Source organism: Melospiza georgiana, chromosome 3 (genome assembly GCF_028018845.1).
Source record: "Melospiza georgiana isolate bMelGeo1 chromosome 3, bMelGeo1.pri, whole genome shotgun sequence".
Taxonomy (NCBI): domain Eukaryota; kingdom Metazoa; phylum Chordata; class Aves; order Passeriformes; family Passerellidae; genus Melospiza; species Melospiza georgiana.
Genome location: NC_080432.1, coordinates 48,748,147 through 48,773,705, shown reverse-complemented (window position 1 = coordinate 48,773,705; position 25,559 = coordinate 48,748,147). Strand labels below are relative to the sequence as shown.

General features: G+C 39.6%; 1 protein-coding gene across 4 annotated transcripts in view; it reads left to right on the top strand.

Moving 5' to 3' along the window:
• Window positions 1-16,568, top strand: part of RMDN2 (regulator of microtubule dynamics 2) — a 47,840-nt gene extending 31,272 nt beyond the window's left edge. For all 4 annotated transcript variants that reach the window (XM_058021504.1, XM_058021508.1, XM_058021505.1 and 1 more), the window contains exons 8-11: window positions 3,066-3,164; window positions 4,910-4,963; window positions 5,052-5,132; window positions 15,006-16,568. In XM_058021504.1, the coding sequence (XP_057877487.1) occupies window positions 3,066-3,164; window positions 4,910-4,963; window positions 5,052-5,132; window positions 15,006-15,059 (288 nt within the window). In that variant the 3' untranslated portion in view covers window positions 15,060-16,568. The remainder of the gene's footprint in view (window positions 1-3,065; window positions 3,165-4,909; window positions 4,964-5,051; window positions 5,133-15,005) is intronic.
• Window positions 16,569-25,559: the final 8,991 nt, after the last annotated feature.

The following is a 25,559-nucleotide window of genomic DNA, read 5'->3' as shown; positions in this document are numbered from 1 at the left end:
ACTTCAGTCGTAGAGGGGTGCAGATGGACTCACGTGGGGCACAGTAAAGCTGTTGTGATGGGATTCACCTCAGCTGCCTTTAGCTATCCCCAGGGTCTGCTCCTTTTGTAGTTGAAGAAAAAAAAGATAGGAGTGTTCATCTCAGGCTAAGGTAGGGGAAGAAGAATTGCCTAATGGAAATGCTTCTCTGTATTGACTGTGCAAGGAGCCTGGACAACTTGTGTGAACTAGGTACTTCATATATGGAGGGCTAGGCTTGCTGTGACAAATTCACAAAGGCAGTGGCATGTAAGTCTCACTGCTGAAACATCACAGAATTCTCACATTGTCTATGGAATAGTCACGAAGTATAATGCTGGATAGAGTACACGTTAAAAAAACTCACTCTTGCCATAGAATCATAGAGTCATCAAGGTTGGAAAAGACCTCTTAAGATCAAGTCCAGCTGTTAACCCAGCAGTGTCCTGTTCACCACCAACCCAGGTCCACAAGTTCCACACACACGCCTTTGAACACTTCCAGGGAGGTGATTATATCACTTCCTTGGGCAACCTATTCCAATGCTTGACCACCTTTTCAGTAAAGGAAATTTTCCTAAGATCCAGTCCAAACCTTCCCTTGGTACTATTTTGTCTGGTCCCATCACTTGTTACCTGGGAGGAGAGACTGACCCCCACCTTGCTACAACCTCCTTTCAGTGTGGGTGGTTTTGTGTGAAATGTGCATGTGCTTACATGCATTTCACTTTTAAACATTGTTTTAGCTTGATGGGGATGGTGAAATAAAAATGGCCAACTGCATATATGTTTGGGCTTTTTAGAAATTTGAGTAGTGCAAAGCAGCCCCCAAGCCAGACAAAATAAAGACCAAAACCTCAGCAAATCAGTTCTGATTAAATCTTATAAGAAAATAAAGTAACTGCCAGGAAGAACTTGTGTTTTCATAGTTAATTATAACTCCACATGGAAAAACTGCAATTTTGTTTCCTCATTATTGCATAACAGCAGACATGAGTGTGGTAATTGTATCTGTGCAGTGTGTATCTCCAGGGTGTTGTGTGCTTTTGCAGAGAACAGTGTAACACATTCCCTTTATTTCTACCCCCTCTCTTCCTTCTTCTTGATGCGATGGACCTAGAAATATAGAAACGCCCTTCCTCTTCCAAGAGGAGAGAGAACAAGGCGACAGCAGACATGAAAAAAACAGCACTTTGGCAAAAAATCTTTTAAAAGCTCTTGCAGAATATGTCTCAGAAACTATACAACAGTGAGAGAAATGAAATGGGGAAGGACATTTTATCTATACCTACAATTAGAAGTTTTAAGCAGCATGTTGCAGTTTGAAATGCAGTGGGAAAGCACTGCAGGGGCAACAGCATCTTGTTGCTCCAATGAGTAAGAACTCCATGATTGCTGGAGAGGTTTTTAAAAAACATTTTCTGTTCTCAGAAGAAGCTTCTGAGGCGAGGTATGTGAAAGAGAATGAAAACAAAAGCTTTTTTTGGTAATATTGTTTCTCTCTGGGTTGTAATTTAGGGCTTTGGTGTGAGACACTTACTCACAACATGTAACAAATAAGGCCTTGGGACCCTACTGAGCACCTAGCATGACTGGAACAGGATGCCTTCTGTCTCCATGCAATGCTGCTCTCATGTAGCTAGAGGCATTGGGGCCAGATGAGAAAACATGATCCTGTGCATTTCCCTGCTGACCTGTATTTCTGGTCTTTGCAATGGTATTTTTTGTTTGCAAGAAGAAGTAGGTAGAACTTGATGTCTGTTCAGAGGAGAAGCATTCTGGTTGGTAGCTGTGGATATTTAGGACAGAGTGGATTCTCATATTTTACAATTATTAGCTGACATCTCCTGGATAATTGCTGGATATAGGTGGAGCTGGTATGGGGAGCAGCAGCAGCCCTGCAAATATTGAGAAGCCAGGGAATGAGGCAGGAAAAATCTAAAGCAAAGCAAAACCATTTTAAATTTCATAGCAGTAAGAGAGACTTGACTTCAAGGCTGAACTCTGTTATTTGAATTGCAGCTCCTTCTGAAAAAGAGATGTCCCTATGTGATTCATATCTCATCTCCAAGTCTCTGATGAGGGGCTCTCTTTCACACACCCTGTGTGTGCTTCTTCTCTGTGTTGCCTCTGCATAGATCAGGCCAGAAAATACAGAACCTTGGTTTTTACCATTTTTTGACTCATCTGCTCTGTGACAGGAGCCATCAGTGCTGTGCTTCAAATACTGATATGAAGGAAAAAACTTCTGGCTTTTCTTTACAGACGTGGTAGAAGTGACCAAAGGAAAGTGGCTTCACTCCTCCACTTAAACAGGCTCTTCTTTCACACTGCATTTCTTAGCAACTCCATCCTTTGCTGGAGATGTGAGGGCTGGGTGATGGAGCCAAATACCTTATGGCAGTAACCAAAGTAACTGTCAGGTATCAGTGTATGTAAGTCATATGCATTGTGTGGCAATATGACAGTTCCCTAAAGTCCTTTTATAGCAGCTGATCTTCCTGAAATGAGAAGAGGTCATTGGCAAGTGTTATTTGTCAGATTGGAGGAGCTAAAAATTGAGCCTGTTTCTTAACAGTGGTTGTCACCAGCTTCTGTGTAATAAATGAACTTGTTACACAAGCTCCAAAACCACTCACATTTTTACAGCAGCAACACCTTTTTATAATGTAGGAAAGGAGTCGGGTGCATAGATTACCTTGCAAAGCTGTCTATTTCATGAAAACCTCAACAAGTACTATTTCTAGCCTTAGGTTTTTAAAAAAGACAAGATGCTATGAAACCTAAAACGTACTTTAAACTTTGAACATGGAAGTAGCCTTATATTGAGGATGTTGATGTTTGGTCATATGACTCTAAACTCCAAAAGACTGCTTTGAGCTGGCCAAACTGACACTATAAAGCAGCATTCCTTTACAGGTTCTTTTCCAAAATATGTTGTATAGGTAGTGCAACACGAAAGACAGTATTTACTGCAAAACTGAAAAGCAACTCTTAAGAAATCTCACTTTTTAATGTTTTGTTTGTTTGATTGGTTTTTATTTCTAGGTAGCTCAGTTGTCGTGGCTTGAAAAGAAAGTAGCTGCTGCTCTCTTTGGGACTCCACCAACTTCAACAGTAGAAGAAGCATTGCAGAATTTCCTTAAGGTAAGTCCTAGCCAAGGGTTTTCCTATATTGCTGTTTGCCAGCTGCTATATGTGAGTATTGTCAAGATGTCTGTTCAACAGGCTGTGTTCAGTAGCTATACATTCAGGGCTCTTCTAAACACCACTGAGCTTTCTATTAAAATATTTTTTTTCTTTTCAGTTTTAAAATTAGTTTGGACTGAGTGGTTAGCGCCTTTCTTTTCTTTATTTAGTTTCAGGAAATTCTCCAATTAATTGCTGTGGTTAATAGTTATTGAATTGAATGTGTTGTGAATATTGATTAGTTACATATGCTGCTGAAACAGATAGTTATTGTGATTGCGGATTTGCCTGTTTCTGCAAGAGAGTGGACATAGGCAAGGAAAACTTTGACATTGTGATCCTTCTCTTTTTTCTGATCTGAAACTATTTTCCACTGAATTTCAGTAGAAGTCTTTCTTATTTGTGAAGATGAAATGGCTTTTGTAGTGAAGTAGAGAAGAAAGCCCTGTCATATATAGGTCCATATTCCTGGGCATTCTATTTGAACACAGTTATGAGAAAACACCACAGGAATAAAATAAATCTATCTTTTATTGCTTTCCATATGAATAATTTCTGCTTCTGGAGCTCCAAAGCATACAAGTTTTTCACATTCATATATTCAAAGCATAAACTTCTATCATTGCAATTACTATCAAAGTTTTTCAAAGAAATTGGACAGGCATCTTTTCCTCACTGTAAAAAGTTCTTCTTTTCTGTGTTCTTAGTCTGTTTAAAGACTGAAAATCTCCTGAATTTTGGACAGTACAATACATTACCATCTTCCCAGTTTAAGAGATTTTATCTTGAAGGTCAAATTCCAAAAGTGGTAGAAATAATTTGAAACATTTGCTTTAGCCTCAGGGTATTTTGTGGTGGGCTGCAGAGTGACTGTGGTTTTAAGTCATCTTCAGCAACAAAAATCAAATTACAGTCTAAAAGACAACTGTTTAGGTTTCTTTTTCAGTTGTTTGATTCTACACAGTTGTGGTAAAGCAGCATTGTTTTGGTCCGAAGATTATAGCTACTATAAATTTCACTGATGTAATTTTTCCCTCCCAATAGCTGTTCTTTGATTAAAAGCTGCTTCTTTGTTAGTAGATAATTAGTAGAAGTTTTACTCATCTTGCAAGCTTCTATATCCTTGATTTGTTTTTTAAAAAAAAGACATTATTAAACTTTTAAAATTACCTGAAATTTTTAGAAGATGATAATTTAAAAAGAAAAGTGAACCCAAAACCAGAAAATAAGAGAATGTGGAAGGGAAATAATTGTAAAATTGATAAACACAGTTCTTTACTCATTACACAAAATGTGAATGTTGGTTTCTTTCTCACTTCTTTGATAAGGAAATAAATGTTAATAATCTATAGACAGTGGTATCTTTAAACCTACCCTGTAAGTGAATGAATCCAATAGATCTTGTACAGAATGACCCTAGATCTTTACAGAGTGCTTAGGGAGAGAGGAGAGAAAGCAGTACAGAACATTTTCTGTGTTCACTGTCGGCATCTCATGTGCCTGGTTTAGGGTTGGAGTTTTGTAATTTTTTGTTTTCTTGATTTTTTTGAAGTGCTACTAAACAGATTGCATTACACAGAGTAGGGATGATTCGGTCTGATGTTTGAGGAAATGTAGTGCATTGCTAAAAATGTTAGGCAGACCGCGTAAATCTCATCATGCAAGTTTTATGTCTATTTTCTTTCCTGTTTTTTATTATTTAGGCAGAAGAAATGCATCCAGGATATTCCAAATGCAATTATGTGTATTTGGCAAAGGTAACCAAGTTCTTTTAAAAATAATGATTTGTAGACTCTGGTGTTCTTACAGTGGTCTGATTGGAAACAAAATGTTTTTTCTTTTCAGTGCTATAAAGATCTTGGCCAGAAAAGCAATGCTCTGAAGTACTGTGATTCTGCACTGTCAATTCTCTCAGTTACTAATGAGGTGGGTATTGAGAGTGATAACTTGTTCCCTTGTGACTGCTCTCTTGTCTTTGGCATCCATTATTGCACTGCTGGTAACAACATAATGTTTCAGTTTTTCCTCTGAACACAGAACATTCCTTTTTCCTGCACTCTAGGTTGCCTCATTACAGTTGTCTGTATCAACAGCTTAAAAAAAATCTTTGTTTGGGGAACTGTTAGAGACTCGTCTGTATCAGAAATTGAATTGTACTCTTTGTAATTCAGCCCACCTCATTAGATCATCTTGAGCATAAGCAGTTGAGTGTGTCACTCTAGCTGTGCTGAAATTTTGCCCCAGACCTATGCTTTTCTCAATTGAAAGCACTCTGGATTTTTGTCCTACAGTCTCTGTCTCTGCTCCTGAAAGCCTCTGATTTGTGATTCTTGTTAAGGGCAGTATGTTAATTACAGCAGAGACAGATGAGTTATTAAAGATTGGCTTTGTCTTCAACCACAGGGCAGTTAAGGGGGCACAGTTCTTGAAATCACATCTGCTAGCCTAGAGTCTGTTGTAAGAGATTACTAGATTCCTCTTGGAGGCCCATTACAGTATTTTAGGCCCATTAGAGCATTTTTGGTGTGTGGACACAAAATTTCTACAAATATTTGAGAGATTTAAGTTGTTCAATTTCTCAAATATAAACCAAGTCATGGCAAGAAGGTTCACTCTGTCTGATCTCATCTAGAAGCAAGTTCCATAACTGACCTATAACTGGAAACATCTTACCATCCTAGAACATGACGGGTTCAAACCTGAGCTTTTTCAGCCTAAGGGACCCCCTCTGAGCACAGCAGATGTGGTATGGAGAAAGAGAGGTGATTCCTGAGAGGAGTTGGCCCCATCCCATTTAATTCTTTGAAGTTAAGGAAAAAGACCATTAAATAACTCTTTAACTTGATTGACAATAAATGCTGTGTGTGGAGCACTAACATGTTTATGTCAAGTGTTCCTGCTGGGAAGAGAGACCCCTGCATGCCTCACCAGCCGCTGCTCCTGGGTGGCCTGATTTTTGGCCCCAGTTATAGTATGTACCAATCATAAATTAAGTAATCATTGCTTAAGGTCAGTGTTTCTTTAAATATGCATTGATACTGATATGACATTAACAATGATTTAATTCTCTTTATTCTTTACTTACTGTTAAAATATATCTTCAGCTTGCCTATTACAGAACATAGGAAAGGCTGCTATAGAGTATCTGTTTAATATCCCATCACATTTGTGAAGTATCAGCAGACCTGAGAAGGAGAAGGAACCCTGAGATGAGAGCAGGAATTCAAAAGGAGTCTGAGGGATAGGTGTATGTATTCTGACAAGCAGGGTGGTGATGGGAACAAGAATTACACTGATTTGTGTAATCAGAAGAGTAAGCATCAAATGGGCCCTAAAAATCTTTTGTCCATCTGAAGAGGACAAGATGATTTGACCTCTCCTGTTTTGAAAAATCCTATAGATATCACAGATTAATCTCCTTTGTCTTGTTTACTTGTGATGTGTTTTGAGTTAGATTTAGGAAAAAAGAGTCCAGAAGAATATGGCATTAGGGCAGTAGTATGTAATTCAATTAAAAAAAAAACAACCAAGCACTCAGCACAGGGTAAAAAAACCAAGTGCATGCTGAAAGAAATTACTGTGAAATGGAGATCTGGAACATGAACTCTGCTGTTGCTGGCTGTTACCTCAAATCCCATCTGAATTCAAATATTACATGTTGTTTTGGTTATTGCGTTACAGAAAGACTGTTACTGATTTTTGGGAAAATGTGTTGGAAGTGAAGTGGTTCAGGGCTTGGAGCTGTATGTAGGAATAACATTTAGTGAGATTAGTTTAAGAGGGGAGAGAGACTGTAATAAGACTGAAGAGGCATTGGGGAGAGACTAATAAACAGATGCTAATATGCACTTTATTATTGCCTGAATTGACTGCAGCCCTGTAGAAGTTGGGGCTCATGGTCTAAAAAAAAGCACAGGTCAGCAGCAGTGTGATGATTTCTTTCCATTTGCCACAGCTCAGGATCTCAGGGTTGTCAGCAGTGTGGTATTTTGTCACAGTCATGTGAAACCCATCATTCCCGAGTGTAATCATAGTTTCTCATATGAATTTTCTCTTTCTTCAAGCAGGGGAACTCCTTTATTGTTTTTAAATGTTGGCTTCTAGTGAGAAACATGTATTTGTATAAAGGCATAAAATCAGGAGCAGGCTGAGAGACAAAGTTTCTGGAAAGGTGCCACGTTGAGGAAATGTATAGTATTTCATGATAAAAATCATCCTGCAGAAAAATTATCAGAGACAGTGGTTTACTTTTTATTGCTTCTGAGCATCCACAGTTTCCAGTGCCTTCTGGGAACCAGAGGTGCTTGGCATCAGTAAAGTAGCCCATAGCTCATTTTAATCCTCAAATCAAATTCTCAGCTGCTCTAATTCAGGACACTTCTTTGACACTTTTTCTAGGATTCATTTCACATAACATTTCAAGTTAAGTGATACTATTTTTGTCTTGAATGTTATGTCACATCCAGATATCGCTTCTGTGCCTCTGTCTTACCATTTACAGAGTTTGTTTTAATTCAAGGGGTAAAGGGGCTTCCAAACATAGTTAATTCTTATTAAAGGAAAAAAAAAAACAACAAATGGCCTGTTTCAAACCTATTCTGAATCTTAGAAAGGATACACAGAAATTATAAAAAAAGAAACAAGTTCTGATTGAGTGAGTCCTGTAAATTAAGAGTTACATGACAATTTGTAAAAACAGGACATTTTTTAGAAATAGTTTGGCACATTTTTAACTTATCAGTCTATGCATTCTTTTTATTTTAAAAGGAAATCTGTGTGATTTGGTTCAAATTACATCTGGAAAAACATAGCTGATATTACAGTGCAACTTTAAAGACCTTTCTCTATCCTTTCTAAACAAAAAGCCTCCAATGAATCATACAGTCCTTCCTTGGCCATAAATAGTGTAGAGTGGTACTTCACTGCTGGAGGTGCATGGGACATTAAATTGTCCAGTTTTCCTCTGGTTGCTACCCAGGTGGATAACCTCAGGGTCCTGGGAAACATTTGCCCTTCAGTAAAAGAGATCCAATGTTCAGGGCTGCTGTGAGTTATTGTTAAGTGCTCAACAGCTGCTCTGTTCATCTAGAGGATGTTGCATTACCCTTACTGAGACTCATTACTTTGTAGTGTGCTCAGAGCCTTGCTGACTGTGACTGTGTGAAGGGCTCTTGAAACCAGATGTGGTGGAACAAAATTACTTTTTTTAATTTTAAGACAAAAATGTAATTTAATTTTGAAATCATGAATATCTGTCTTGGATACAGAAAGACAGAACAGGTAGAGGGTGCATGTGTGTGTGTGTATGGTTAAACACATGGTGCTTTGCTTGTAAGGGGAATAAGACCCTAATTTCTTGTTTATAATAAAGATTGTTGGAAGTTTTCAAGACTGGAACTCTTAGAATTTCAAGTCTTAATGTAGAATTATAAAGTATAATAGTCACAGAACTGTTTTTTCTTGTGTCTGGAGACAAGCATGAGCATGACAATGAATTCTGTGCTTGGAGGACCAGTAAGCTCACCACAAAGGAGTTAACAGCCTAGCAGAGAAAGAGATTAAAATTTCAAGGTTCTAGTCTCTATTACATTTTTTTAAAAAATTAATCTCAAAAGCAGCAGTTGCGTTACAAAAGGTGTAGTTTTGGAAGAGATGAAGACAGGAAAGCAGGAAAAATGCAAAGGAAATCAATTTGTACTGAGTTGCTGAAAGTCTTACTTAAAATGTAGATTAAGACTTCCCTAAAGATAAGTGTTTTACAAAATTATTAGTGATTTTGTGCACTCTGTCCTTCCCAGGAATTAGAAATGATGGCAATTCAGAGTTGAAATTAACAAAGAAGAGATGTTTAGATCTTACAGAAATTCATGGTTATGACATTCACTTCTTACAGGTGTAGAATAGTAGGAAGCAGAGATTTATTAAAGACTCTGCTTTCAGCCTCAGTGACATCTGAAACTTATGTGGAGGAGGTGATAAATGTAATAATAGGCAGCAACAATGGCGGAATTTTTACACAAGAGTGCAGCTCCTGAGGAGAACTCCTACAATTTTCTTCTTTCACTTTTTTGTACAACACCATAATTGATTTCCCTGACTATTAATTTCATTTTTAGTATTGTCGATAAGGAAAAAAGTGGGATTTGCAGAGGGATGGAAGAGAGGTCAGCGTATAAATTTCAGCACCCATCAGCTGTTCTGTTCCAACAGACCATTTCTGTATCTGTATTTTCAAGTTTTTCCAAGAAATACCACTCCAGCAGCCATGGATTGGTCATATGAGCAGACCTTGTTGTGATATTTCCAACAGATCTTATTTGAAGCTGCTATTGTAATCTGTCCTTCTGAGTAAGATTTTGAGGAGAAAAAAATAATTTACTCTGGCTTTTAAAGTGAAGGTTGCAAATTATAAATTGTTTTTGAAAAAAACTACCAATTGAAACAGAGTAATTTCAACTAACCTCATAAAATGTTTTTGTTTTCTCATCAGCCAGAATATTTTCTTTTCATATCTTCAGCTCAATACAAAATGTCATGCTTTTCAGACAATATTTGTTGCTTTAGATTTTTTGCATATTTGTCCTCCAAATGGCCAGCAAAAATCAATGATGTTTCAATTGAAAAATAATGGAAGTGTTCTAATTTGTGTTCATTTTGAATTCTAGACTATTGTTTTCCTGCTAGTACTGTTTCTGGAGTTGAACAAGAATTTCCTAATAGCTACCACCAACTCAAAGCTAAAATATTTTTTGAGTGTGCTTAAAAAAACTATTCCTTAATTAGTGTGTTTGTATACAATGAATGTGACTGCTTCAAGTGCAGGGAATACACTTTTTAAAAACTCATTATAAAGAAATCAAACTTCAAACTAAAATTCTAGGGGAAGGTGAGACATTTGTTAGAGTTGCTAAAATAATTTGATACTGCCCATATTTTACATTATTTTGTACTTCAAAGAATAGTCTATTTTTCTCTATCTTAGTGATCAGATCAATTTTCTATCTGCATGTTTTTGAAGTCCTTGAAAAAAGCTTTGTTTGCATTGTGTACTTATTTCTTCTCTCCCTCTGAAAATTATTCCGGAAAGTGAAGATATTTTTTTGTGGTGTTACAGTTTCATACATAAGGATGAAGTTTATCCTCATAAATACCAAGCTTATTATATTTATGATTAAACTGACTATCACACAGTATTCATTTCAACATCCTATCAAAGCCAACATAGTTCTTAGTCCAGCAAGACTGGTCAGCAGCCAGTTCCCAAAGTATGGAGTGTGTCTCTTCCACTGGCATTCTCATGATGCAGGGACAGAGTGGAAGAAGTATTCACAGTGATAGTGGTACACTCCAGGATTACAAAACAGATTGGCAAAAACCCATTCTGAATTTTTGTAGAGTAGCTGGGCCAAGTCAGACTCCTGGGATTTTGAAATATATTGTCTTGGAGGCAATATGCAGGGTGAAGGAAGCCTTGACAGGCACCTTTCTGAGAGGGCTGTAAGTGGGTGTGATTGTCTTCAGGCTGTTTCTGCAATGACTGTGCAGAAAGAAAAGCTGTAGGTCCCATCATGGGAGAGGCAGACAGAAAGAGGAGAATGTCTTGAACACCAAAAGCTCCATATTGTATACAGTAGTAAAAGAAAAACAGATCATAGGTGAAATGTAGTCTTTTAAGTCAGGAAAGAACTAGCCAATTAAAATTTTACATGACTACTAACTATTCTGAATTGTATTCTGCTGGTTTGTAATTTTTCAACAGTAGTCCTTGAATGAGCTCATTTTCATATTCTTCTGGGTGAGAAAGGATATTTTCCCCTCTACTTGAAGTAATATCCAGAAATCTGTGATTATTGACAGCTGCATATTTTAAGGCTGTGCTTGCCTTGATCCTAAAAGCCTTGAAAAGTTATGGTTAATCCCCAGAGAAGATAGTGATAATATGAAAGAACATAGAATACACCAGATTGTGGCATACAGCAGTCATGTAGAAGAAGAAGAATCATGTGGATGATTGCATTGGTGTGTTGCAATATCAAAGGAGAAAACTCATGGTACTGTACAATTGTTAGTGCACACTACAGTCACACCATCTGTGAGAGTCTGTCAGGAAACCAGGAAGGGATAGTTTAGCATTTAGCTTTGCATGATTTATACCATCCACAAGAGCTATTGCTCTCTATCAACCCTTGTGCATACTTGGGAGTCTCTTCTGCTAGTCCAGGATTTCTGCTGGAGCTGTGAGGGAATGATACAGCTGTACCCAAAAGCAGGAGTGTCTCTCAGCACCTCATTGCTGTTACTGCATATCAGAGTACAGCTTTGGACCACCCTTGCAGCCCAGCTCATTTAATATACCATGCTGCCCTGCTGACTTCAGTGAAACCCTACAGGATGCATGTCAGCTTGGGATTTGGCAGTGGTTGCACACAATTATGTTTTCATTGGCTGGTGTAACCATTTTGGTTGTGGTCATGGGGCTGTATCGTTCTCTGCCGACACTTGGGACTTTGTCAACAAGTGCACACATGTGCAGTGCCTGCGTTGAGTGTATTAGCACATAAGGAAATAATTAACAGAGATGGAAGGTAAAGTCATTCTCTTTCTGTCTTGGCTTTAATTACCATTTAATTTTTACATGCATATTTATATGTGTAATTCTCCATGTATATGTATCAGTAAATTTTTTTCAGCAAAAATGAACTGTCAAAATGTGAACCACTTTCAGTTAAGCCAACATTCCCTTTTTCCCACCAGCTCTCTCTTCCTTCTTGCTCTTGTTTTCAACTCCCTCTCTCCCCTTGTTGAGTCCCTGGCCTCCCAGGTCTTTTTTTCCTGTGCATATCCCCTGTGAATGATGAAACATAAAAGTAAAGCAACAAAATATCAATAAGGCAAAATATGGTCCCTGACCCTCTAATTTGAATACATTTTGTGTAGCAGTGTGCAGAATATTTTGAACTCATATTCAACTCTGAAAATGATATAAGGAGTGTTTAATAAATGTAAGCCTTGACAGTAGAAAGACAAGGTTGAAAATGGCTGTGTATTTAGTCAGTGCTGAACTAAGCCTCAGGGTGAACAAATGGGATTGACGCAAGTATGTTGCATTCCTCCTACAACTTGCACCTCTTCTTCTGCTTGCCACACTCTAAAGAGAAACCCTGCTGTCTGGGAAAAAAAAAAAAAAAGAAAGAAAAAAAAAAGGCTGACCTTATTGTTCATTTTTCAGAAAGCCACAGACCCAGAAGTCAACAAGGAAGAGAGTTGGTCCAGGACAGGATTTATGGCTTTTTCTTTCCATTAGCAGCAAAACTTTGGGCAATAATGAAGTTTTCACCCTAAAACCAGAAACTTGTACACTGAACAGAGTTGTGGCTTCTCTCTCCTTTTAGCATGACACACCTCTTGGTCTGGAAGGAGTCTCTCCAAAGGTGACATAATATTCCCTTCACTGACCATTCTCAGCTCTGTTTTTAATGCCATTACTGATTTTTTTCAATGCTTTTGCCATACATGTTGTTATTGACCGGAAGCTGCTGGCTCAATTAATGCAACCCGTCAAGCAGTTTGCAACAATAATTCCTGCTTTAGCTGATATTTGCCTGTTTAGAACTGGCAAACCAGAGGTAGAATGCTTTGCACGTTTGCAGTTTCTTCTCCAGACAGTTCTCAGAACAATCTTGGGTTTTGTTCCATTCTTTTTCCTAAGCCCACAGGAAGATTCAGGGAAGATTGCCCAATATTTTCTGGACCTTTGCAATTTGTAAAGCTCATTGCCCAGTAAAATCCTTTACTTCTAAAGAGACAATTATCCAAAGCTGTTTGGAGATATATTTTTTAAATGCTGTATCCTGAAAAATGAGTAGAGAATCCCATCAACTCATGAAATACTGAACACTATTAAGATATGAGAAAATCTGCACCTTTATAATTTTCAACTTAGAAAAGTATCATAAGAGTACAACCAGATACAACTAAGCTTTTCCATTTCTTCTAGCATGGGACAATATCTGGCTTTTCACTTTTTTTATTTAATGGAGTTTAGAATCATTTTCACAAGTTCACCACAGTCAGTACAGAAAAGAGTCTGTTTTCCCTGAATTAAGGGAAAATTTTGAGGTTTTCAATTTTTGTTGAAAGCAATGGCATGGTGCTCCAGGCAGCCTGCAGTGACGTGGAGTTTAAGGGGTGCTCTATGCTGCATGACATTTCCTTCTGTTAGAGTATTTTGGCAAGAGCTTCCTAGCTTTGCAGTGTGTGCCTTTAAAGGCCTCTGATAAATGATTAGGCAGATAGTTTAGCCTATTGTTGCCAGTAGGAGTAAGGCAGTAACTCCAAGAGAAGTGTCCAGCTAATGTATTAATGCCTTAATCCAGACCAATAATATGATGTAGTTTGACATGTCTGGCATATGGTTTCTATCATCTCAATATTCTTCTCTGTTCCTCCATGACATTATAGACAACTAACCAAAATAAAGAGAAGCAGGAATTTCTTCACCCATAAAATACATTCTAAAATGTTCTGTATTTTGTTCCAGCTCTTTGGTTGATTGAGTAATGAAGTGATCCTGAAATCTAGTGATTACTTCACTGACTGTCTACAGTATTTTCCTTCAGAATATCCCGTGGCATTGTCATTACTGGACTCTGTAATCAGAAATACTTACACAAAATCTGTGATGTGTAGGCACTTTTCACTTGCACTGTTAAATATCCATGGGTGCATGTGTTGTGTGTTTGGACCCTTATGAGCCTTCAGGCATGAGGTGGTAACATTTTAGAAATGTGGTTTTTAAACCAAGGTGCATTTTGCAAGCTAGAAGTTTCACAGCAACAGCAGCTAAAGGGAGCAGATTATATCCAGGAGGCACTTAAAAACAAGTAGAATAATGGAGTTTTTGTACTGTGGTTACATGCTCATATGCATGTGCCCCTTTCCAAGCAGATTATACATGGAATAGCCAAAACATATGTCAGTGGGTACCTGTGAGACAGTCTTAGGCCTGGCTTAGGTTTGAAGCCCCATGCAAGCTGTGCGCTTAAAACATTGGGGCCTAAAAGGAGCCTTTTTCTGCTTTTTCCTGCTGCCCTAAGAGTACAGTGTAGTGTTGGCTCTGAGCATTGGCCTAAAAGGAGCCTTTTCCTGCTGCCCTAGGAGTGCTGTATAGTATAGTGCTGGCTCTGAGCACAGCAGGACACCTGGCTCTTACTCCCACTTTGGCTCTGCCATGAGCCCAGTAGCATAGGCAAAGCCCAGTGTGGAAGCTACTGAGGGTGGAGTCAGCCCATGGTGGCTGTTACAGGTAGGTATGGCTGTATGCTCTGAACCCACAATCTAACCTATGTCATTAATTACATTTCCCAATGTTTTCTTCTTAGTTGCATAATAAATCATTAGCAAACATCAGAGAACATCTTTAGAGAAACTGCATGTGGTCGGGATGCAAAATTACATCAGGTATAAGGCAAGGCAGTACTTTATGCAAAGTACACCAATAAAAATTATATCCCAGGCTGAAGGGCTTACTGGTCTGCTGAGAAGGCTATTTGTGGGCTAACATTTTAAGTGCTTTAACAGAGCTGTAAAGGGAGGGCTGCCATCTGGCTCTTGTTTTCCCTTCAAACTTTATTTTTGTATTCACTGATAAATTAGCTTACTATGCAGTCTTTACATTTTGTGGCTGTTGCAGTTGTGTGTTATGTCTGTTGTTAGTAAAGAAATGTGGATAGGCACGTATTAGGCAAATGAAGGGATTTATCCTCTCTAAATTGATGCATGGTTGTCTGTTTCTTTCAGGATAAAGAGGCCCAGAAAGACTTAGAGGCTTTACTTCTTACGCTGAAGCTCTGATACTACGTACTTTTAACTCTTCACGCTGTAATAAAATTGTAAAACTAAAATGAGACTGGAAACTGCGGGTAAATTTCAGCTAAGTCAATGGAAAGACAGTCATTGATTTTGGTTGGCTTGGATCGTGGCCTTTAAGTGTCTGGCAATTATGGTATTAAAATAATGCATTCATTTTTGATTATTTATAATCTTGTACTGAAATTTCATTTTAGATTTCTGACACTGTGAGTCTGATTCTCTGATCATGAGGTCCACTGCTGGCAATGGACATACTGGGAGTTTGAATGCAAAAGGAATAAATTTCGCTCTTTGAAAGATTAATCAACTAGTACGTGATGCCAGCATAGAACTGTGTGTAGCATAAGCAAACAAAAAAATGTTTCTATAGTAAATTATATTTATATCAACTAATTTACACAGATGTGTACAGAAGAAAATCATTAATATTTATGTTTACACATTTCTCTACTTTTAAAATATTACAGTCTTGTTGAAGTTAAACAAAGCTGTTGCCGCAACAAAGCTCTTTTTACTTTAAACCTATTGTTGGTTTTACAAAGAATTGTGAAAATTTTATAAATTAAATATTATAATTTATTTGTAACATCACGTACAATATTAAATATAAGAGCAATTAAATAAAGTGGTTTAGAATATTCTATTACAGCTCTGATATTTAATGGATTTGTACCAGGATCTCCATCAAGTTTGTGAAGTCTGGCTCTCTGTCTTTGAAGAGTTGCCTAATGTGGTTTCATCAGAGTGTCTTTGAAGAACCTAGTCTAGCATGTATCCATCACTAACCTTTTATATCATCTATGTAACATAACCTGTACATAAAAATAGACTACTAAAGACTTACTACTTCTGAGTGTGTTGGACAGCAGTGTTTTCAATAAAATGTAGCAGATAGGTAAAGAATTTCCATTCACCACTGGACTGATCCAGAGTACACCAGAGTCTGTAGAAGAAGAGAGGCTAGTTTTGATTGGCTTTTAATTCAGGTTCTTAATCTAGATGCAGGGAGTGTACCTTGGAGAAGTTGGTGTTTCTGTTAAAGAACATTGAATTGAGTAGGGACAACTGTATGTTCCTTTGATCAATTTGATGTGTAAGATAATGTGGACCACTTTATAGCAAAGACGGGGAGATCTTCACAAATTGAAATATGCCTTTTTTTTTGAATGTTCATCCTGTGGGAAAAATAGTTTCTATATGTCCTCATTTCAAGAGTTCTTTTTTTTTTATACATAATCTCAGAGAAAAGGGAAAATGAAAGATTAATCCTAACACTTTCTTCTATGACAGTCTTGTGATTCACACAGAGTAACTGGCTTGTGAATGGGGAAGCTGGAAAGGTGACACATCGTGATTTTGGTAAGGGGCTCTTGGTAAAGTCTGCTTTTGATGTTTTCATAGCCAATGCAAGAAGCATAGCTTAAAAGAATCTACAAGAGTGATTTGTACTTGGGGTTGTTGTTAACAATTCACTGTCACCTAGGAAAATGTAATAAGGAGGCCTTTCCTGAAATCAATTTTATGCTAATTTATATCCTTTATAAAATAAATTGGATTATGCAATAGATACTTTATTTACAAGTAATTATTGCTGATAAAAGCTGAAAATGCATTGGAAAATAGATTAGAACAAGAAGTTACTTACATTAATTACTGAAATTACATTACCTAAGTAGGATTTACTTCATTGAGGGCAAATATAAAGTCTTGAATTGAAGTAATTAACAGAGATTGAAGGAGACCAGGCTAGTTGTAATTCTATGGAAAAGGACATGCAGATTCCAGTGGGTGGCAAGTTATTCATGGGTCAATAATGTTATGTTTTTGTGAAAAAGCAAATTTCATACTAGACTGAATAAATAAACATTCCCCATTAAATTCACATGAAATAACCTTTTACTCTAATTAGGCCTAATAAGTTCTAATGAGGCCTGAGCTGGTGTGCTGTATCTGGTTTCAGGCACCACACTTGAGGGAGGTTGGGGTCTAACTGGAAGGAGTCCAGTGAAGAGAAAGACAAGAAAGATGAGAGTGCTAGACAACATTATTTTGCGTGTAAAACATGAAAGAATTTGGTGTGTTTAGTCTGCAGGAGCAAGTACTAAAGGAGTATTCACATTTGTAAAAAGCTTTTGCAGACAAGACACTAAAAAAAGAACCCCAAACCTTGTTCTCCAAATTCCCTAATCGTAGGACAAGAGGTAATTGCCTGCCTTCAGATTAGGCATTAGGAGAAAATGATCCTGATGGTAACTTTGCAAAGCCCTGCAATACATTTCCTGAGAACATTATAAAATCATTTACTTAAGTTTTAGTATAAAAGTTAAATCAGATGTCATACATAGGCAGTGTTTAAGGCATGTCATCCTCTGGCAGAGGTTGGACTAGATGACTTGTTGAGATCCCTCCTGGCCTTGCTGTCCCTGGGCAGTGCACAACTCCAGCTCCCTGCGAGCCGCAGGCACTCCTGCAGGGGTTCAGAAGTCGGTGGGCTGGCTCTGCACACACTGGCTCAGCTTTGGGCCCACACTACCAAATGAGTTTGTACTCTCAAGTATTTATCAGTATGTTTCAAGACTTGAATTTAAAGATGTGCATCATGACTGGTGTTGACTATTTATTATAACTGTGGTTTTAATCCACATGGTTACGTTTTTAAAGAAATTTATGATTTTATAAATGAAATTACTGATCTTTCTTTTCAGCCTTCTGAATTAAGCCCATTATTCAGTTTTAATTTTTGCTCATTACTAGTGTATGTGTAGAATTACAAATTAATACATGTGAGAGAAATGCTGGGCTTAATTATTTAATTCTAAATTGTCTTTAGTAGTTTGCAGAAATATTAGTCACACAGGTAAGAAACAGCTAAGATATTTTGTGCTTTTAAAAGTTTTTGCTAATTAGTATACATGAGCATTCTCAATTTTTTTGTCTCTAATTTGCTAATCTGAGAACTTTTAAAATTGAAGCACGTTCCCTAGATTGCTCCTTGGAATAAAGCTTTTGCATTTAGTTGTAGGCCCAGTCTATCTGTTATCTGTGTCATACCAGCTGGAGAAAAAGCAAGCATAGCTCCAGAGGCCATATGTTTTCTTTTTTGTTTAAAATATCCACAAGCAGACAGTCACTTCCGTAGTTTTGTCTCTGTGGAGGAGCTAGAGTCTGTGATTCTGTATTAACCCCCTGCGGGTTTGAGGCCATGTGGAGCAGATGGGGATGCAGGCTTCCTGAAGCCATGGTAGCTCCTTCAGTTCTTCTGCTGTGGCAGCTCTTGTTTGGTCTCTGCTACAGTGTATGTATTTACAGTACACACACTGTAAATCCTCTGTGTAATTTGTCTCTTTACATACTTGAAAAAAAGTGATCTCAGGGGGCCTTGACCTGGTACCAGGATTTCTGTGCTTCAGTACAGTTAAAACCACTAGTTCTGCCATCTGTGATGGCTGAGGTAAGTTTTATTTCTTGTGGTGAGGCTAAGGCTTCTGTCACTGAAGCCTAATCCCTTTGCAGTTGTCCCTCACAACGCACAAAGCATGTGATACATTTTTTTGTAGCAATGGCACAGGGACATTGTGGAAATGGTAACAGAGACACACTCTCTCATACTGCTTTGTTTAGAGCACTGTGTTTCCTTCTGCTGAGTCATGGTGAGTTTTGCATTTCTGTGTAGAAATATCAATACACTGACTTCTGCAATCAGTTAGAACGCTGTCCCCCAGTGGTGAGTAGCTGATCTAGAAAAGAAAGTGACAAGTTCAAGTTAAAAAAAAAACCCTCACATAAATCCATGCCTAAAACTCTGTTATTATAGTAGTAAAAGTCTACTAAAAAACTAAAAAAACCAACGAAACAAACTACCCCCAAAAGCAAAAAGCAACACTGATACGAAAGCAACAATAAAACAAATGCCATGAAGGAATGGCTACCCAGAGATCCAGCCAAGCTGAACCCAAATATAGCAGCTTATTTGGATCTACTTACCTTCAGCCATTACTACCTGATCACATTCTGGTTGAAGTACCTAGAACTGTAGGGAGGTATTATGAATTGCAGCAAGATTGGTGGGTTTTCTGGAATTTTCCTGGACATTCTGGAGGCTAGTCTTGTGGTGTTTTTTTTCAGTGGGCACAGTAGTGCATTATACCTACTCCAAAACAGAAAATCTTGTGGTAATGTGATGAAATTGTATTGCAGCATTCACCCAGTGCAAACTCCAGAAGGAGTGACTCTGAAAGGCCAACATTATTATTTGCTCTGTTTTCCTTCTGCATATAAGGTTATATTCTTATTTTCCAGCACTTTTCCTTCTTACAGGCTTCCAAGTTCCTTGGAGAAGAAACAAATCAAACTGTCTTGACAATACAAAAAGAAGTTAGCTTTTCTGGCCCTGTCTATGTTTGTGTAACCCATGCATGTGTGATGCTGGGAAATGAAGCACTGGAACTAAGAATGTGAAACATTAATAATTTTTTTTTTTTAGGAAATATTTTACTCATTTAAATAAACAACCAATTACTCTGGAAGTATCTGTGGGATCCAGTGCAAACTTGAATATGAACAATCTGAGCTCTGTGCTTGGTAGTGCTGCTGACCCATGATGTGACTGTGGGGTTAAGCTCCTTAGCTACATACCCAAGTTACACACACGCAAACACAGTCTGTCCACTCTTCATATGTTTTGTTTATTAAGATTAATTATGATATGGTTTGAGTTGCCTACGTGTATAAGCTAAAAATAGAGCCACACAATATTTACAGGGAATATTGTAACCTAAACATGTGTTAAGGATATGAATATGGATGTGCTTTTTCCAAACTAAGGTCAGGTTTCTGATTCATGGATAAAGGTAACCAACATGGCTGTTGAAATTTTAGTCTCCAGAGAGAAATGTTTTTGTTTGCTGTTCAGAAAAATGTGGCAAATCAGCAGAGTGGACTCAGTGATTTACTTGTGTGTTCCTAATCTTGGAAGAGAATAATTTATGAAGAAATGAAAATTCATTTGTAAAGCTCCTGACTGTGGTTCTGGGTTAAGGATTACTCTTTTGCAGAATGTTAGGCCAGCTTACATAGTCCCCCATAAGATCATATATAAAGTCTGAAAACAGTAATAAAATACACATTTTTCAAATTAGAGGAGCAGAATATATCTAATGCAACACTTTTAAGTGCAGTGAGGGGTTCATAGAAAAGCAGTGCTAGATTGTGTGTTGATTTGATATCACCAGTGTATGGGTATTGGCAGTTTCAAGCACAACAGTGTTCCTGCTGCCTTCACCATGATTCCCTGAGCAAGAATTACCAGTGCGCACTGGCTCAAAAGACCACAATTGAGTGTGTGATCCCACAGTCATTGGACATCTTCTTTGTTTTAGAGGTGTTTTTCTTACTGAAGTGTAGTTTCACGTGATTTGTCCTGTGACATTTTGGTGCCATTGAGAGCATGGCAACACAGCCTCTGGACATCAGTGAGTCCCAGGCATTGTGCCAGGATGAGATTTTTAAAAGTACCTGCATGGCCTTGTATGACGTTTGCTTCTGTACATCCTAGTGCTCAATCCAGCTTGTTCAGCGGTGCACTGCTCTCATGCCCTTTTACAGCCAGTCCTACATGTCCCAACAGGTTTATTCAGGAAATGAAAGGCAGGTATTTTCAGCTCTCATGGGAGAAATTCAGAACAATAGATCAAAGTGGGGAAAAAAACCCCAAACTACTGGACCTGGACCTGTATAGTCATTTGAGCAATACTTTTAATTAGTTGTCCACCATACAAGATTTCTCTAAAGGTCATTAGTTTATTTTCTCTAGAGGGGGAGTTTTGTGATTACTCTAGCCTACTGCACACGACAGAATTTTTCCTTCCTCCCACAACTTATTTGCCCATGTGAAAAAATGGGGCTGACAAGGCTTCTTTCACCCATGAGGATGGTTTAAAATAAAACATGTAAGAAAAACACATGGAGAACACACAGAGCAGTAAGTGGTAAAGTAACCTTCACTTTTTAGGCCTCTTTTACTCTTTCAGTCAGCCCCCAAAATGCTGTCAGGGAAGATGAAGCCATTTCTGCCGTTCCAGGCTGGTTTGGAGCGTGTGGGGGGCCCGTGCATCTCTGTCTGTACTCTGGCACTGAGCTGTGTGAGCCAGTGCCCCGCAGGTGAGCAGCAGCCGGCCGGGCAGAGGGGCAGCGCGCACACCTGGCTGAGCCATGAGCACAGCGGCCCCTCATGGGTTCAGGTGGGCCCTGGCAGCGGCGAATTGGCGCTTTGGGTGCGGGTGAGCAGCGGCTGAGCGGCCCTCGGGGATGTGCAGCGCCGCCCCGGGAGCTGTGCTGCTGCAGGAGCCTGCGGGATGGCGGCTGCTGGGCTGGGGGCGAAGGAGGGGTGAGTACGTGCCCTGTGGGGTATCCAGCTTCACCCTGCCTTGGCTGTGTCAGGAGCAGTGTGTGGGGGATACTTGTGGGGGGTACTGTAGTGGTGGGTGTTACACAAGCCTGCGTGTCTGATTGTGGCACAGGCCGGCATTAAGTTAAAAGAGCAAATCTGGAAGGTGTCCTTTGGAGAGCTAACCAAAGGTCAACAGGATGTGGTAACTGCTGTGGGAAGACATGTTAAATCTTGGGTCTGTGACTACCTGCATACAAGGCTTTCTCCTGTGTGGGGCTTTGCCTCCCCTCAGGCCTGCCACGAGACCCGAGGGGATGCGCCAGGGCTCTGTCACCACCTTGTGCTGTGGGGCACTGCTGCACCTGGCAAGTGACGGTGAAGTGCAAATGGTAATTTTCTACTTTCCTTGACTCAAAAGATGTGTTTGTTTATGTTCACCAACTTAAATTTATATGGAAAAATACAAGGCAGAAAAGACAGTTCAAATGCATTGCCTGTGAGCTGCTGGTTTCCTGTGGGAAAAGCTTGTTACTGTTAAACATGCACCCAAATTGAGCTAGGACGCCGGTGTGAAAACACTGCTGTGGCTCGGGCTTGTGGGATACGATGTGTTTTAAGTGCCGGTAGTTCATTCCCTTTCTTCCATGACTGGTTACGGGGCTCAGTTACAATCCCCCGGAGGGCCCTGAGGCAGCCCGGGTGGCTGTGAGGGTAGGGGGAAGCCCGGGTGGGTGCGAGGCAGGGAAAGCCCGGGTGGCTGGGAGGGAAGGGGCCGGCCCGGGTGGGTGTGAGGGTAGGGGGAAGCCCGGGTGGGTGCGAGGCTAGGGAAGCCCGGGTGGCTCTGAGGGAAGGAGCCAGCCCCGGTGGGTGTGAGGCAGGGGACAGCTGCTGCCAGCGAGCAGCGCTCCGCCCGCAGTCTCTTCAGGGGGAGCTCACGCCGATTGCACCGGCTGAGAGCCGCTTCATGAACCGGCAGCCTTACGTGAAAGCAAAGGGGTATCTTCCCTAAATGGTTGGGGGGTTATTTAATCCTTAAATTCAGACCAGAGAAAGAACTTACATGAAGGAACTTCTCTTGAGCAGCAGAACAGAAGCAGATGCTTAGTGTGTCCACGGTGGTACCGACTGAGGGCAAACAGGCTGATTCGGTTCAGCTGCACTGCAACCTTCTGATTTCTGTGTTGCACTGGATTTACTCTGGCAGGATTGCTATGGATCCTGCATGGTTTTGAATGCAGAATTGTAATTGCATGAGCACAAATTGTATGGAGACCACAGCTTTTGTGTTTGGGTGTATATACATACAAAAATATTTGTATGTATATATCCATAAGTTTAACAGAGGAGTTACAGTAGACATAATTTGCTGTGTTTTGTAGTTTCAATAGGAAACTTGATTACTTTGTGAACTTTTTAAATTTTCTATCCATGTGTGAAGTGAAAACTTGAGAAAGATTCTGCCTGCACATCCTTTTATATCACAACTTCTAACTACAGAGTTAAAAGATGAAAGGGGAATTGCCACAGCACACAGTTGGACCTCCCTCTGAGAGGAAAGACAGGACAAATATCTGTTGAACAAAGGATACCTTGTGTGCTGGAGAGGAAATGCTAGATGATAAAATCCCGATAAACTTTATACAGAGCTGTCAGCTCCTAATGGAAGTCTCTTATGTGTTCAATTTGGAGCAGGCAGATGGTAAAGAAAAAGGTAAAAGAAGCTGTAAATTAATGTATTTACTTCCTTTGCCTTGCCTCCTCCAACTGTGAGCTTGGGAACTCCATGAAGGGGTTACTGAGTCAGTAGGAATCAACACATAGTCCATCTATCCTTTCTCTCTTTTCTGGATGATGATTCCCAAGACATCCTATCTGCTTCCAGGCAGTGTGTGGCTGAAAGGGAGGATGAGGAGGAGGGGAGAGCTTTATGTGTTGAGGTGGGGTTTTTTCTTTTGGGATTGCTTTTTTTGTAAGTAGGGATTGTGGTTTGCCCTCATGGAGGATTGCTTAGTACCCATCTATGGTATGATTGACTTTCTTTGGCTTCTTGAACTCAGTACTTGTTCACCAAAAGAGTGAAGTAAATCCTGTGGGAGTGGGGAGGGGAGAGAAATTTCAGGCAAGACTGAAGCTGTCTTAGCTCAAGTATGTGGAGACTGAAGTGCATCCCTGAGTGGCTCCTGCTGAGATGCTAATAACTGATCTGCTCACCCCGTCACACTGAATCTCTTCCAGTTTTCTTGCCAAAACGAGTGGTATTTTCAGTCAGATTCCAAGTAAGGAGAAGTCAAAATGTAACCTTAAACCAGTGAGCTTTAGAGGCAGCTTTGCAGGGGCCATGAAGTGCTTTTTCTGCCAAGTGGATGGGCAGAACTTTGAGCAGGAACCACAGGCCTGTCAGTAGGTTTGACCTGAGGCAGTTGGGGCCCTGTGGCCAGAAGGGAAAGTGTCCATAAAACTGAAGTCTGCAGCAGAGCTGTGCACATCTCCAGGACTTCAGTTTCCATGGGTTTTGACAAATTCTGTTTTATGATGTTGATTTTCTGTGCTGCTTCTTCTCTGGAGCTGGCTTTGATTTTTATGCTGATTTTTCTGACACTTGGCAGCCAGAAACAGAGGAATTTGGAATACTAGTTCTGCACTGGTATCTTCATTATTATGTACAACCTCCAACATATTTAATGCTTAGTGCATGCAGTACGTACAACTGGGGGAGGTCATGCTGTGTTCACTGAGTTACTTAGTCATAGTAGCAATTACCTGTTTTATTAGATAGGGTCCCTTCTCATCTCTAGGATCTGCTTTTGCAAACTGAGTGGAACATCTCTTTTTTCAGAACCTTATAAAAGCTACAAAAAATATTTTGTCGCAGTCAGTTGTTCAATGTAATTAAAATAAAATACAGGTGGTGTGGAAACTTGGGTACAAATCAATCCCATTGCTCAAGTCCACAATTTTTTTTCTAATGACATAATAGATTTTCCAGTTGTTATTGACAGATTTCAGAAGGATATATCTCATATTCAGACAGCTTGAGTAATTCTTGATATTGCAGGCATTGGGGCAGCCTTAGAGAGAGTCGTGGTCTTTCAGCACAGATGGAATTTGCTGTTAAATTTTTCACATCACAAAAGCTGCAGTTTCTGAACTGTTGTAAGCTTAAGGGATGGGAGGAGCCAACAGAACTTGTGGTGTAGGAAAGAAAACAGTTTGCAGCACAATGTTATCATAGTGATAATGTTATCATAGTGATAATAGGAACTTAAGAAAAATCATATTAATACAGAATGAATTTGTTAAATTTGAATTACATGTTTCTTATTAATTAACCCCTTTTTTCCCCTTGTGAAAGTAGCTTTAGCAGTTGAAATCAATTTGCAAGGAGGCATGTCCATCAATTAAATTTTTAAAGGAATATGTGAATGCACCATGACTATGCTTCCATGAAACAGAGATGGCATGGCAGCCTGGAGCTGTACCCTAAGGAGCAGATCAGCCTGCAAGGACACGTGTGGGGGAAGCAGTGATGCTGGGCAGCCACTGAGCCACCGGCCCTGTGATCCCCTCTCTGACAATGGGCTGCTTTGCAGAAGCCACATCCATTGTTTCGGTTGTTCTCGTCAGTCACGTTCAAGACAGTGCTGCAAACACTGAAAAGGAAAGGGAGGAGAAACCCTGGCATGTACCAGGATTTTTGCTTTGAGTCTCGTGTGTTCCCAGTTGTCATTTGGCTGGGACAGGGGGACGCTGAGGAGACTCAGCCCCTCTCAGTGCCGGGCTGCAGTTGCTGAGGTGCCTGGGGCACAGTGCTTGTTCCAGGAACACAACATTTTGTTGATTCCACAATTAAATGCTATGGGATTTTAATTTGCTCTTTACTCATTTTTCATTTCCTTAATTTTTGGCATTCAGATGCAATTTTGTCAAAAACATTGCCTGGGGACATGAACACTTTCCTGGAGCTGAAAGTGTGATTAGCAAAGCACTTCCCTAGGATCTCCTCCTTAACACCCATCCCTTTCCCTAGGGAAGGGCTGGGCTTGCTGTGCGGGCTATGGCTTGATATGCACACGGAAGTTTTGTGGTTACAGCAG